This window comes from Gopherus evgoodei, chromosome 4 (genome assembly GCF_007399415.2).
Source record: "Gopherus evgoodei ecotype Sinaloan lineage chromosome 4, rGopEvg1_v1.p, whole genome shotgun sequence".
Lineage (NCBI taxonomy): Eukaryota > Metazoa > Chordata > Testudines > Testudinidae > Gopherus > Gopherus evgoodei.
In genome coordinates, this window is record NC_044325.1 from 155,048,351 (window position 1) to 155,062,275 (window position 13,925).

General features: G+C 53.2%; 1 protein-coding gene across 1 annotated transcript; it reads left to right on the forward strand.

The window, feature by feature from the left end:
• The first annotated feature begins 918 nt into the window (after positions 1 to 918).
• On the forward strand, positions 919 to 2,762 carry LOC115651118 (perforin-1-like). The gene is made up of 2 exons (XM_030562021.1): positions 919 to 1,445; positions 1,727 to 2,762. Exons 1-2 carry the CDS (start codon positions 919 to 921, stop codon positions 2,760 to 2,762), a joined length of 1,563 nt encoding a protein of 520 aa, XP_030417881.1.
• Positions 2,763 to 13,925: the final 11,163 nt, after the last annotated feature.

Here is a 13,925-nt window from a genome sequence, read left to right on the forward strand (position 1 = left end):
GCCCAGCTGTCATGATCCCCACACGGGAGCCCTGCGCTTTGCTGCAGACAGGTAACCCAGGGGGCAGGGGAGCCTGTTGGACGTGCTGGGGAGCAGCAGTCTGTGTATGTGTGGGGACATCACCGTACCCAAGTACCCATGCCAGTGCTCCCCAGAGCTCTCTGGGTGGTTGTTCCCCCAATGCCGCACCCCAGAGGTGGCTGCAACTCAGCGACAGATGAGCTGTCCCTGGGCAATACAATTGTCTGGGTATTTCCTAGCTGCCCCTCCCCAGAGCTGGCTGCATCTCAGTGCCAGGTGAAGGAGCCTGGCACATACAGCAATTTAGGAGGTAAGATGTGAACGGAATTGAGGACACTCATGTGGGTGTGCACTCCTCTCTCTCTTCCTGCTGGAGGCAATGGGGCTGAGAGTATTTCAGGAAGGTCACCCTGCTGCCTGCAGCTCACAGGGGGGGTTCAGTTCCCAGCACAATGAGGGGAGATTCATTTTGGGGGTGGGGTGGGGAGCGGGGGTTTACACAGGTGCATGTCCGCCCAGCTCTCTATTATAGGGAATGAGAACTGGTCACCCATGTGTCTCGTGTCCCAACTACACACGACTAAACCAACTGCCCCCTAGTGGACAGAATCAGAACTGCCAGGTTGAATGTGTCCTAGTCCCTGTACTGCTCACACCCAGCAGCAACTCTCCTTCAGAATCAGTGGGCAATGGGGCAGGCAGGCTATAGCACAGGTCGTTGGAGAGCTCTTCTCTCAGAGCCAGGGAGAGTCATAGCACCTTGCAGGCTTCTGGGATGCTGCTAGGATGTGTTTGTGTCTAGATTGTTGTTCATGAAGCCTCTCTCTGTTTCTCTCCCTCTAGCGAAACTCAGAGACTGAAAGCCACTCCTAGGTTCCTGGCACCATCGTACCAGCCATGGTGAGATACGGTGTCTTCATCCCTCTGCTTGTCCTCTTCCTTCTCCCTCAAGTCTCTCCTGACTGCTACACTGGTACAGCTGAGGAGTGCGAGGAGACCATGGCCTTCGTGCCCGCGCACAGCTTGGTGGGGGAGGGCATCGACGTGACCACTTTGGAGTGGACGGGGGCCAATCTGGTGGACACCAGCCTGTGGCGCCGCCCAAATGGCACCTGCACCCTCTGTGAAAACCGGCTGCAGGGACGGCAGAAGCAGAGGCTGCCGCTGGCCGTGGTGGACTGGAGGGTCCAGATCGCATGCAACCGGGAGTTCAGCAGCTCAGTGGAAGAGTCAGCCGCAGCTGTGGGCCGGGCACTGGCGTTGGATGTGAACAACGACTGGATGTCAGAACTGGAGCTGCTAGCAGATTCCCATGGCCCAGCCTTGGGGGGGTCCAAATCCCAGCTCACCAGCTACGCTTACCAGAAGGAGCTGCAGGACAAGTACATGTTCGTGCGCCAAGAGGTGCCCTGTGTGTATTACAGGTGAGATTTTCCCGGCTAGGCCCCTGCCCCGCCCTGCTCCCCGCAGCAGGTTGTTCTCTGCTGCCCTCACCACCCTGCTCTCTGCAGCCCAGCGCCCCCTACTGCTGCAGCAGAGTAATGGGGTAGCACTGACTGCAAGAGGAGAGCGCCTCCTACTGCACCCCCGCCTGCCAGGGAACCCACGGAGTGAGCTCTGGGGAAGTGGGGCCAGTTCGTTCAGAGGGAAGGTGCAGGGGGTCTCTGGTTGGTTCCTAACTCCTCTCTCTTTCCCCTCTGGGCAGGTTGAGACTCACTCAACACCCCACACTGACGCCCCAGTTCTTCCAGGCCCTGAGCAGCCTCCCATCTAGCTACGACTCAGCAATATATCGGCCCTTCCTGGCCACGTACGGTACCCACTACGTGAGGCAGGCAGACCTGGGGGGGCACGTGCGGCAGCTGACGGCTGTTCAGACCTGCCGGGCAGCGCTGGATGGGCTGACAGCCACCGAAATCAAGGCGCACCTCGACTTACAGTTCTTGCAAGAGCTGGGCCTGAGCAAGCAGGGCAGCGAGGGCCAGGGGAGCTCCCAGGCGCCCTACATGGAGAAGCGCATGAAGGTGACGGGTGGCCACAGCTACTCCAAGCAGCTCTTCTCCACCAAGCAAGATGCCAACTCCTTCTCGGCCTGGATGGAGAGTCTTAAAGCCAGCCCCGACCTGGTCTCCTACTCCCTGATGCCCATCCACACCTTGATGAGACCAGGCGACCGCAGGCGGGAGGCGCTGAAGCAGGCAGTGAAGGAGTACGTGGCTGAGCGGGGACACAAGAAGAGTTGCCCTCGTAGCTGCCCACAAGGGAGTCAGATCGACTCCAAGGACCCCTGCAAATGCTACTGCTCTGGCAACCCCCTCACCGACTCTGTGTGCTGTTCACTCAAGCGGGGCACGGCCCGGCTGAAGGTCCATGTGCTGCAGGGCACAGACCTGTGGGGAGACACCTTGTCCGCCACAGATGCCTACGTCAAGGTCTTCTTCCAAGGGCAGATCATGGAGACGAGCCTCATTCGTGAGAATAACAACCCCATATGGTCACAAGACCTGGACTTCGGACCGGTGACGCTGCCGCTGAAGCCTGAATTGAAAATTGAAGTATGGGATAAGGACCTATGGAAGGAAGAATACCTGGGCTTCTGCACAACCTACCTTGAGGTCGGCAGGAGCGAGACGCTCACCTGCAGCCTTGAATATGGCCTCGTGTTGTATTCCTACACGCTGGAGTGCGGGCCCAACCTGGGGGGCAAAAACTGCCATGAGTACGTGCCTGTGAGAGGCTAAGGAGCTAAAACCCAAAGTCCTGGCTCCCAGCCCCCTGCTTTAACCCACTAGCCCCCATTCCCTTTCCCGAGTGTTACCAAGTCTCCCAAGAGAATAAAGCGGTGACACCTTTCCAAACTAACCCTGCCCGTCTCAGAGAGTGCTGGGGTGTGTTTAGACAAATCCCTTTGTTGTTCTTAGTAGGTCTAGTTTTGCTGCTTCCAACCAGAAGTTGCACATTGAAACCATGAAACTAATAAATGTCTGTGTACCCTTGAATTATTTTGTTTTTATTTTAAAAGGTTCTCCTCGTGCTCGCCAGCTGCCGTGGGCTCTGTTCCCTCCCTATGGCACAGGCCTGTGTTGAAGTACATCCCGGAGCAGGACAAGCTATTGCCACATAGTGTGCATTGAACGGGCAGGCCAGAAAGTTCCCAGATTTGGGGATGTTTTGTTCATTGAATGGGAGTGGGGATTGGAGGCTTCTCAAATTCTCACAGTGGGTGTCCACATTGGCACCGGTTGAGCACCGAAACTGCTCCATCCATCCCGTCACTCATTTTAATCCCTGCCCAGCCTGGCTAATAGCAAAGTACCATTGATGGACGTATCCTCCATGAGTTTATCTAGTTCTCTTTTGAACCCTATTAAGGTCTTGGCCTTCACAGCATCCCCTGGCAAAGAGTTGACATTGAGGGTTCAGGGTGCTGACAATTTAAATGCCATACGGACGCTGGGCAGAGATAACTGGGCCCTTCTGAGATGCTGGAAGGGGTAAATCCGGCCCCAGGGCAGGGGATTGGCTGGCTTGGCAGGGGGTGGGGAATGGGATATGGGGCCTTGTCCCTCTTGGGGGTGCTGACTCCAACCCAGCTCCAGGGTGTTGCACTGGCTGACTCATGATGGGTGGGGAATGGGGTCTTTCCCCTCTAGGGGCCGTTGGCCCCTATCTTAACCCAAGAGCCACATGACATTGTCCACTCAAGGGGCAGCTGCCTCTGGGTTGGAACAGAGGGGACCTGTCAGGGTATGGCCATTTCCTTCCCATTTCAAAGGGAACTTTGCAGTCCACATCAAAGCCCCCAGGCACAGGTTGTGCAGGAGCTGGTCTGCAGATGCAGGCAGGATGCTGGGGGCTCCTGGGGCTTGACTCTTTGTGGCTCCATGACTCACGGGCTGCCAGTAAGCCTCTGAGAAGAGGCGGCACCGAGATGTGGCCAGAAGCCCCTCGAGCAGACAGCCCTCCGCAGCTCCCACCCCTCCCAGTGGAGAGTAGGAGAATCAAAACCACAGAGGTCAACAGAGCAGGCTGAGCCCTGTGCAAAGAGAAACAAATATCAGCTGGATTGTTTAACAGGTGGGGAGATTGAGGCAGGGAGAGGGCGGGGGTAGGCCAAGGTCAAGGAGCTGGGGATAGAGCCCAGGAGTCCTGGCTCCCAGCCCCACCCTCCTCTAACCCACTAGACCCCACTCCCCTCCCCTCCCCGAGGAGAGAACTCTAGTGGGTTAAATCTGTGGGGCCTTGTACGGCAGACACGGAAGGAGGAAGGACACTGGGAGCCTTTGCAATGGAAAATATCCATGTACCAGTAGTGATACCCACATTCCCAGCCAGCCCCAGAGCTGGGGGGCTCGCTGGAAACAGGACACAGGGCCATTCCCCCTTAGGAGCTGCCGGCTCCACTCCAGCCCTAGGGCAGGGGACTGACTGGCTCAGATGGGTGGGGAACAGGCCATGGGGCCTTTCCTCTCTAGGGGGCACTGAACTCCACCCTTCCCCACCACAACTACCAACTACCCAGGTATCCCCAACACAGTCACCTCCCACCCCGGCCCCCTTCTGGCTGCCTTGGGCAGATGGGTTATGGGATTCGGGGCCTTTCCTGTCAAGGGGGTGCTTCTGACACAGCCCCAGATTGGTGGGGAAACACTTTACCTGGAGTTTCCATAAGGAACCATCGGGGGGCGGGGGGGGGGACAGGTGGGCCAAGATAGGCCAGAGCTGCTGGGGTTCCTACAGATCCTGTCTCCCAGAAGACCTGTCAAGGCTGATGCCCCACTCTGGCACTTCGATTGCAGAAGGTGGGGCCCGCAAGGACTCCAAAAATTAATACTGGCCACTCCAGGCTGGTATTAAACTCCCAGGGTTGCAGTTTTTCTCCAGGGACTGGAGATGCCTGGAGAAGCACTGCCCCCTACTGGTGGATACTGTACTCAGCAGGCCTAAGAGGAGACACATTCAGGTTACTTCAGTGATGAATGACACCAAAGTGCTCACCCAGCACTGAGATGCAGCCACCTCTGGGGAGGGGCAGCTGGGAAAAAGAGGCAGCATCTCAGCAGGCAGCGGATTGGGGAGGGATGGCTGTCCCCTTATTGGTGCCTGGCACCTTTGATCTGCACCCCCTGGCCCCTGCTTCCCCCCACTCCCATCAGCCCCCGCTCTACTGCTCTCATTGGCCGCTTCCCTCCCCTCCACCACCCTACCCATCTGCTCCCAGCCTTAGCACGGCCTTCACACTGCCTGTGTTGTACCAAGTGGGGGCCCTCACCCCACCCCTTGGCTGCCCCCCTCTTCCCTGGCTCACAGCACCCCCTGCTCTTTGTGTTTGTGGGGTGTCAGCTGGCCCAATCCCCCACAACAAGCCAGGGAGGGGTCTCTGACCTCCTTCTCTCTCCACTCCTGAGCCAAGCTGTGTCTGACCCACAGCAGCATGAGCCAGATATTGGCTCTCCCCGTTAACACAGAAAGGGGTCAGGACTCCTAGGTTCTCTCCCCAACTCTGGGAGGGAAGTGAGGGCTGGTGGGTGAGAGCTGGGAGCCAGGACTCCTGGGTTCTACGGCGAGCTCTTTATTTTAATTCTTAACCTCTAAGCTACAATGTGGAGTGACATTTCCCAGTTGCCTTGGCGATGGAATGAAACATGGCCCTCCTGGTGTGACGTCACCCTGCACCTGTTCCCCAGCTGCCCCTCCCCAGAGGTGGCTGCACCTTCAGTGCTGGGTGAGCACTTTGGTGTCATTCATCACTGAAGTAACCTGAATGTGTCTCCTCTTAGGCCTGTTCTAGTGCAGTATCCACCAGTAGGGGGCAGTGCTTCTCCAGGCATCTCCGGTCCCCATGAGCGGCTCATTTCCTGTCAGTTCCTTCTGCATGTGCAGTAGTCTGACTCAGTGTAGGAGCCTAGGGAGGCTTTATGATTATCCCCTCCCAGAGCTGGGATAGAACCCAGGAGTCCTGGCTCCCAGCCCCACCACTCTGACCCACCAGACCCCACTCCCTGCCCTGAGCCAGGGATGGAACCCAGGAGGGGCTGAAGCTGAGGACCTTGGAGTCCCAGCTAGAACTGGGCAAAAATGTTTATCAAAAAGCACAGATTCATGTTGACAGAAGAAATTTAGGAAATTTGTGTCAACTTCAGAAAATTGTTTCTCGCTCCCCCAAAATGGTCAAAAAATGTAAAATGTTTTGTTATTCCAAATCCAGTCAAAATCTCCCAGTTTATTTTTAAAAGCCCTCACAGCATTTTATTTGACCAAACATGATATTTTATGTGCTTTCACTTTGCCAAAAAATTGATTTTTTTTTTAAATTAAGCCAAACTAAAATCTCCCCGCCCCCTAAGGTTTTGGCATCACTCCAAGTCATGCAGTTTGACGAGGATTTGGTGTAGGGAAGGATCATGGAGCTACAGTGGATCACAAATTGAATGAGTGAAGACCGTGAGGCAGTTGCAAGAAAGGCTTTAGCAAAGATGTGGACATGTTAGAGAGAGTCCAGAGGAGAGCAACAAAAATGAGAAAAGATTTAGAAAACCTGACCTATGAGGGAAGGTTAAAAAACTGGGCATGTTTAGTCTTGAGAAAAGAAGGGGAACTCGCAAACAGTCTTTAAATATGTTCAGGGCTGGTATAAAGAGGACGGGGTCAACGGTTCAGGTAGGACAAGAAGTAACGGGGTTAATCAGCAGGAAGGGAGATTTAGGTTAGAAGAGTGCAGGAAAAATTTTCATCAGCACAGAACAGGTCCCCTTCCCTGCATTTCTACCCAGCTGTCCCCTTGTAGGGCCCAGTCTTCTCCCCGCAGGCCCAGCAAGGGTCGATGAGGATTTATGAATCGGCCCCTTGCACAGTTCTGCCCTGATCTCTCTTACAGAGACAGAATCCCAGTCTAATGCAAGGGGCGCAGAGCTCGCTTCAGAGGTTGCATCGCCGCTGGGTTGATCAGTTCTCCCAAGAGCCAGCTGTGAGGATCAAACTTTATCTTACTGGTGGCTGTCCCTAACAGACAATGCTGGAACAGAATTTCACTGGATCTAAAGTGGGCCAGGCACTGGGACCAACTGCCTGCCAGCAGACACCCCCATTGTTCCTCCATCAGCTGCAGGCACGGCAGGGTTTAGCCATAAATAGCTATGCAGATATTAAGCTTTTCACCCGTGGAACTTCAGCACCAGAGGTGTAGCGAGCGCCCTCCGTACCCTCCGACCGGAGGGGGCCCCTCAAGGAAGGAGACCCCTAAAAGTGGCAAAAAAAATGTAAGGTATAACTAGGTACGTGACATTTATTGATGCTATTGCACAATCCATGTCGGTTTTACTGACAAAATCGTGAAGTCATTATGATACATCATAATGTTATTGGCTACATCAGTTGTCTGTTGGTCAGTTTCGAATTTTATTTGGACCCATTCAAAGAATGTGTATTTGCGTTCATAATGGCAGTTGGCGGATAAATGTTATTAATTTAGTTGTTTAGTTTTTTATCGTTTCTGCATTGTAAGGGGCCCCGGACATATGTTCAGAGGGGGCCACATTCTTTGTTGCTACGGCCCTACTCGGCACGTGTCCTGATCCCTTGCTTTTTGCCTAGCTTCCATGAGGGCAGCCATGGCTGAGTGAGCCGAGCCTAGTCTCCTTCCCATGGTCCTGGCGACACCTCCTGGCTGGATCCGCATGATTCAGAAGGAGACTGGAACTGGGAATGAACGGATCAAATCTGAGGGCTTGGAAATGAAGCTGGATTTGTGGAAAAATCAGGAGCTGGGGCTTTTTTGGCCACTGCCCCCTTTGGAGAGAACTTTGAGATGGTGATGAAGAGGCCAGGTGGAAACAAGTTTCACCATCAGGGCAGCCACCTGTACCATCTCCTGAACTCCACCAGGTAGGGTTCCCGATTCTGGTTGGCCGCATTCCTGGAGGTTTCATCACATGACAGAATCTTTAATGAAAGATTAATCTTTAACTCCTTGTCATACCCTGCCTCCCATCATCCCCCCACCCCTGGCACTCACATTAGAGACAAACACCTCCATCTGACCACTTTCCAGCATCTGCTCCTGTTCTATGTCCAGCACCACACCACTGTCGGCTGCCAAAAGAGTAAGGGACTGGGTCAGCTCCCTTCTCTCCCGTCTAAACCCAAGCGAACCTCCCTGAGGCAGGGCTAGAACTCAGGTTTCATCAGTCAAGCTCCAAACAGCTCCCCATCCCTCCTGGAAGTGGGACTAGAACCCAGGAGCTGGCTGCACCTCAGCACTGGGCGAGCCCTCCTGGTGTGATGTCATCATGTCGCTGTTCCCCAAGTGCTGGTCCCCAGAGATGGCAGCATTTCATCACCAGGCAGCCCTCCTGCTGTGACATCACCTTGTGGCTATTCCCCAGCCTCCTCTCCCCAGAGGTGGCTGCATCTCAGTGCTGGGTGAGTACTTCAGGATCATTCATCACTGAAGTAACTTGAATGTTTCTCCTGTTAGGCCTGCTGTAGTATGCTCCCCAGTCTGGCTCTATACTGATTATGTGATATGTATGTACCCTGTGAACCTTGTAACCAGTACGTGTAACCTCTCATAACTCAAGCCTGACCCCAGATGTACAGCACCTTCTTCCTTAACTTGTGTAAATTTGATTTTAAACATTAGCGTTAATAAAAAAATTAATATGCACCAATAGGTGGCGATGCTTCTCCATGCATCTGCAGTCCCCGGGAGCTGCTCCTGTAACATCGGTTCCTCCTGTATGTCCTGTAGTCTGACTCAGTGCAGGCATCTAGGGAGGCTTTATGATTATCCCCTCCCAAAGCCAGCCACAAAACTCAGGAGTCCTGGCTCCAGCCCCTCCTCCCCTGCTCTAACCCACTTGGCCCCAGTCCCCTCCCAGAGCTGGGATAGAACCTGCATGGGTCGGGGCTGGGGAGCTGAACGGGGCAACATTTTTCAAATTTTTTATTTTAAATGCAGATTCAACTTGACAGAGAAATTTTACGAATTTGTTTCAATTTCTATAAATTCTTTTCGGCCCCATCCCTAAAATGGTCCAAAATCTTGAAACATTTTGATACTTCAATTCCAGTCAAAATCTTCAATTTAATTTTAAAATCCCTCCACACCGAAGCATTTCATTTGACCTAACATGATTTTTTTTCCTGTGTTTTCACTTTGCCAAACAACTGGTTTTTCTTTCTTTTCAGGTTCACACACAATGAAATTTCCCCCCTGAGTTTTTGCACAGCCAACTGCATGAAAATCAGGTTTTCACATCAGTCCAATCATTCAGTTTGAGGAGGATTGAGTGTTGGGAAGGACCTGGAGGCTACAGTGAATCGGAAATTGAATACGAGTCAAGACTGTGATTCGAGTGAGAAAAAAGTGAATTTTCTGGTGTGCAGAATCAGGAGTGTCATACATGAGATGTGGGAGGTAATTGTCCTGCTCTACTCAGAACTAGTGAGGCCTTCGCAGGAGAACTGTGCCCAGTTCTGGGATCCACACTTTAGGAAAGATGTGGACACGCTGGAGAGAGTCCAGAGGAGAGCAACAAAAATGAGAAAGGCTTAGAAACCCTGACCTGGGAGGAAAGGTTAAAATCTGACCATGTTTAATCTTGAGAAAAGAAGGGGGGACTTGGGAACAGACTTTAAATATGTTCACAGCTGGTATAACGAGGACAGGGATCAATTGTTCTCATTGGCCACAGGAAGCAGGGCAAGAAGCAACAGGTTTAATCTGCAGCCAGAGAGATTCAGGTTAGATAGCACGAAAAAACTGGAATCAGCACAGAAAACGCCCCTTCCCTGCATTTCTACCTGGCTGTCACCCAGTAAGGCCCTGTCTTCTCCCCATATGCCCAGCAGGGTCCGATAAGGATTGGCAAACCTGTCCCTTGTTCAGCGCTGCCCTGATCTCTCTCTCACAGAGACAGAAACCCAGTGTGAACACACACACACATTAACAGAGCGTGTCCGTCAGGACTGGGTTAATGAGAACTCCCAGGTTGACCCACTGTATGTCCCTTGCCTCAGTAGATTGGGCTGAGCAGCACTTTCAAGCTGTGACCTTCATGTGCCCTTGGATTTGGCAGACTGGTTGCTCAGCACTTCCAAGCTACCACCCTCATATGCTCCAGGTTCCACACCTCCCTTTCCCCACTTTTACATTACAATTGTTCTGCTGGTAACCCACTTGATGAGCAAACCCCACAGGATTTTTTGGCACTGCAGGGTGTGACATTGCTCTCCATATGATTTTATAAAAATATGCTAATAAGTGTGAATATAATGTAACTGGAATATGCTTCATACAAAAGGTTTCTTGTAAGGCATCATTACAAAACTTATAATCTATAGTGTGGTCATCCTATTTGCATGAATGTATCATTCTTGTATATGAAACTATAAGTATGAAATATAACTCTGAGATTCTATTGCAATTTTGCAAAGTGTGGGCCATTAACGGTGGTTTCAAATCTTGATGGCTCCCATCAACTAGGACAATTGACTGTAGATGGCTCTCTTTACTTGCAAGCCTTTCTGTGAGTCAAACCAGGGAAGAATGAAGGCTTGGGGGTCTCACAGGACATGTGACCATGTCACCTGGTACTGAAATCCATCTTAAACCTGGTGCTTTTCCGTTTAGAAGGAGGGGGGGGACCCGGAGAGACAAAAGATTCTGGCCTTGTTCAAAGCTATATAAAGGGGTGAAATGGAACAAAAGGGCTGCAGTCATGAGAAATCCCCTAACTACCACCTGAGCTGGAAGAAGGATTGTACCAGGGGAAAGGATTGGGCCCAGACTAGAAAGGAGCCTAGTCTGTAAAAGAAGCTGATTGGAACATCTCTGAGGGTGAGATTTACCTGTAACAGTTTCTTAATGTATTAGGCCTAGCCTTGCGTGTTTTGTTTCATTTTGCTTGATAACTTACTGTCTGTTAGTACTTGGAACCACTTAAATCCTACTTTTTATAGTTAATAAAATCAGTTTTCCCTATTAATTAAGGTAGAGTAAGTGATTAATACCTGGGGAAGCAAACAGCTGTGCATATCTCCCTATCAGTGTTATAGAGAGTGGACAATTATGAGTTTACCCTGTATAAACTTTATACAGAATAAAACTAATGTATTTGGGGTTTGGATCCCATTGGGAGCTTGGTGTCTGGGTGCTAGAGACAGGAGCACTTCTTAAGCTGTTTTCAGTTAAGCATGCAGCTTTGCGGGACGTGGTTCAGACCTGGGTCTGTGTTTGCAGCAGGCTAGTGTGTCTGGCTCAACAAGGCAGGGTACTGAAGTCCCAAGCTGGCAGGGAAAATGGGCTCAGAAGTAGTCTCAGCACATCAGGTGGCAGTCCCAAGGGGGTTTCTGTGACCCAACCCATCATACAGGGGTCTTTAGCTTAGGAACGAGGAGAGTTGCTGCAGAGTGAATGGGGAAGCCAAAAACATCTGGGGCCAGATCAACCCCTGCCAGCATCTCAGAAGGACCCAGCCATCTCTTTCTCTATGTTCCTATGGCATTTAAAATGTCAATGCCCTAGGAAACACAGCCACTGGCTTGGGGATGGGGGCACACAGAGCCCCTGGCATGGGCTGGAGCCTTCTTATCCTGGCTGGAGAGCCTCAAAGTCAGCCCCGGCTTGGGCTTATACTCCCTGGTGCCCATCGACCCCTGAAGGATCTGACTTTCTCCTACCCATGGCCATCACTTCCAGAGTGTGACTGGCGGAACAATTCTCACCGAACTGGACTGCTACACAGAGATGTGAATGGGCCACCTTAGGATGCCACCCTGGAAGCAAACACGCTTTCCCTCTGTCATCCGGCCGTGCGCCGGGGGCCCGGGTTAGGAGGGGAAGGCTGCTGACCTTTCCCCCACTTTGTGCTCCGTGTGATTTCTGGTAAAGGCTGGGAGCCCGTGACCCTAAAAAACTTTTAGTTCCAGTTTCCTATTGGCTCTTTTTCTCCATGGTACAACGCAAACCCACCTATCAACGTCCTGGGCACGGGGGAGGGTGCTCGCCCACCCAACAACTGAAGGCTCCAGCACCAGCCCAGGGGGAGAAACCGCTAACAAAGCCCAAAGTTCAACTAAATTCAGGAGAAAACAAATGATCAAACAGGAGCAGGAGGTTACAGGGCCATGCCTCTAGGGCTGTCCCTAGAGGGGTACAAGGCCTGAGACAACCCCCCCCAACCCCAGGCCCTGCCCCTTCCCATCCCTACTCCACCCCATCCCCTAAACCCTCACCCCTGCTCTGCCCCCACCCTGCCTTTTCCCACCCTGCTCTGCCCCACTCCACTCCTTCCCCCAAGTCCCCTCCTCCGAGTGATGCTAACGAGGAGGCAGGCGCGACCCCTGCTGCCGGTGCTAGGCTACACACACGAACGGTCTGGGCTGCCTTGGGCCCCACATGCCCCCCAAAGCATGGGGCCCAAAGCGATTGCCCCAAACCAGCCTATGGACGGGACAGCTCTGACTTGTGCCAACGTCTAGGTCTGCGGCAGCCACTGAGGGGGTAGGCGTCTTCGCGGAGCTCTTGCTGCACAATCCCCAACTAGGTGTAGGAGTAGGAGGGTCTCCATCAGAGCGCTGGGGGCTGGTCCTGGCACGAAGCCCCAGGATCAGAGACCTCCTGCATTATGAGCGGGGGACAGGACGGGACTGGGTGGATCCCCTGGCACTTGGTCGTTTCATGGGGCTTTCCACCGCTCATACATCCTGGTGTGTACTCCCGGAGGCAAGGGCAGCCTTACCACCCACCTCTGTGGCTTTTCTTGAGTAGGATCTGTGAGAGGGAGCTCCCCGCCCACCCCTCACCCCTGCCCTCTGGACCTTGTTATCAGGCCCCTGCCCCATGAACCCCCTGCCCCCCAACTCACTCCCTCTCCCAACTTGAGAAGGCTCCATGATCTGCAGCCAGTTTGTTTCTGAATCACACGAAGGAAGCATCTGTACACACTCGTGCTCCACACATTCCATTTGCTCACCCTCGTGTCCCACCCCAATACACAGAGGCAGCACCTTGTGCCATCTCTTGAGAGTGAGGAGCCCCGAGGAGCCAGCCTTTATTCCACCTGGTTCTGCGGCCCACCAGGAATAGCAGCTGATGGCTCCATGAAGGTACTTGGATATTTCACACCTATCCCAGGCACCTGCCCTTTTGTGGCACCAGGGAGACTCTGGCACATGTTTACCTGGAGTGCACCAGGTTGCAGACCCCTCGGATGCAGAAAAAGGAGTTGCTAGTCATACGGAGCCCAAGGGGGAAGCAGAGGAAGTCGTGTGCCAACAAAGGGTCTGCAGGTGGAAGACTTGGACTTGCATGCAGAGGCAGACCAGGCCCTGTCCTTCCTCCTCTAGGGGAGACTGAGAACCCCGTAGAGACCCAGTGCTGTCCTGGCCAGGAAAACTCCAGTGCTACCATCTGGAGTTGGGCCAGGAAATCCAGGGCCAGGCTCAGGGTATTAAGCTGGTCCCAGAGCAGGGACAGGACTAGCTGGTTGAGCACCAGTGCTTTCTGACACAGGAAAAGCCACCAGAACAGTCTGGTTCACCTCCAGAACCGCTCAACCACCCTGCTCTCCAAATCCTGCCTGTTCTCCAATGGAGTGGGATGAGTGGAGGAAAGGTGAATGCTGAGAGAGAGAGTAGCAGATCCATGCTTTACTGGATGGCCTGAAGCGTGGGTGGGAGGAAGCTCGCCTGCCACCTCTCCCTGACCACCAGGTCAGAGCTCCTGACTCAGTTGACCAGGGAGGAGGAGGCTGCTGATTAGATAGCCTGGCAGGCCTCCAACCACACCAGGGCACCTGGGTCCTGCACCATGAACAGCACGTTGGCGGCATATGTTGACAGGACCACAGAAAACTCCGGCTCATAGTCCAGAGCAGATGGAGGCAGGGCTCAATGGCCAG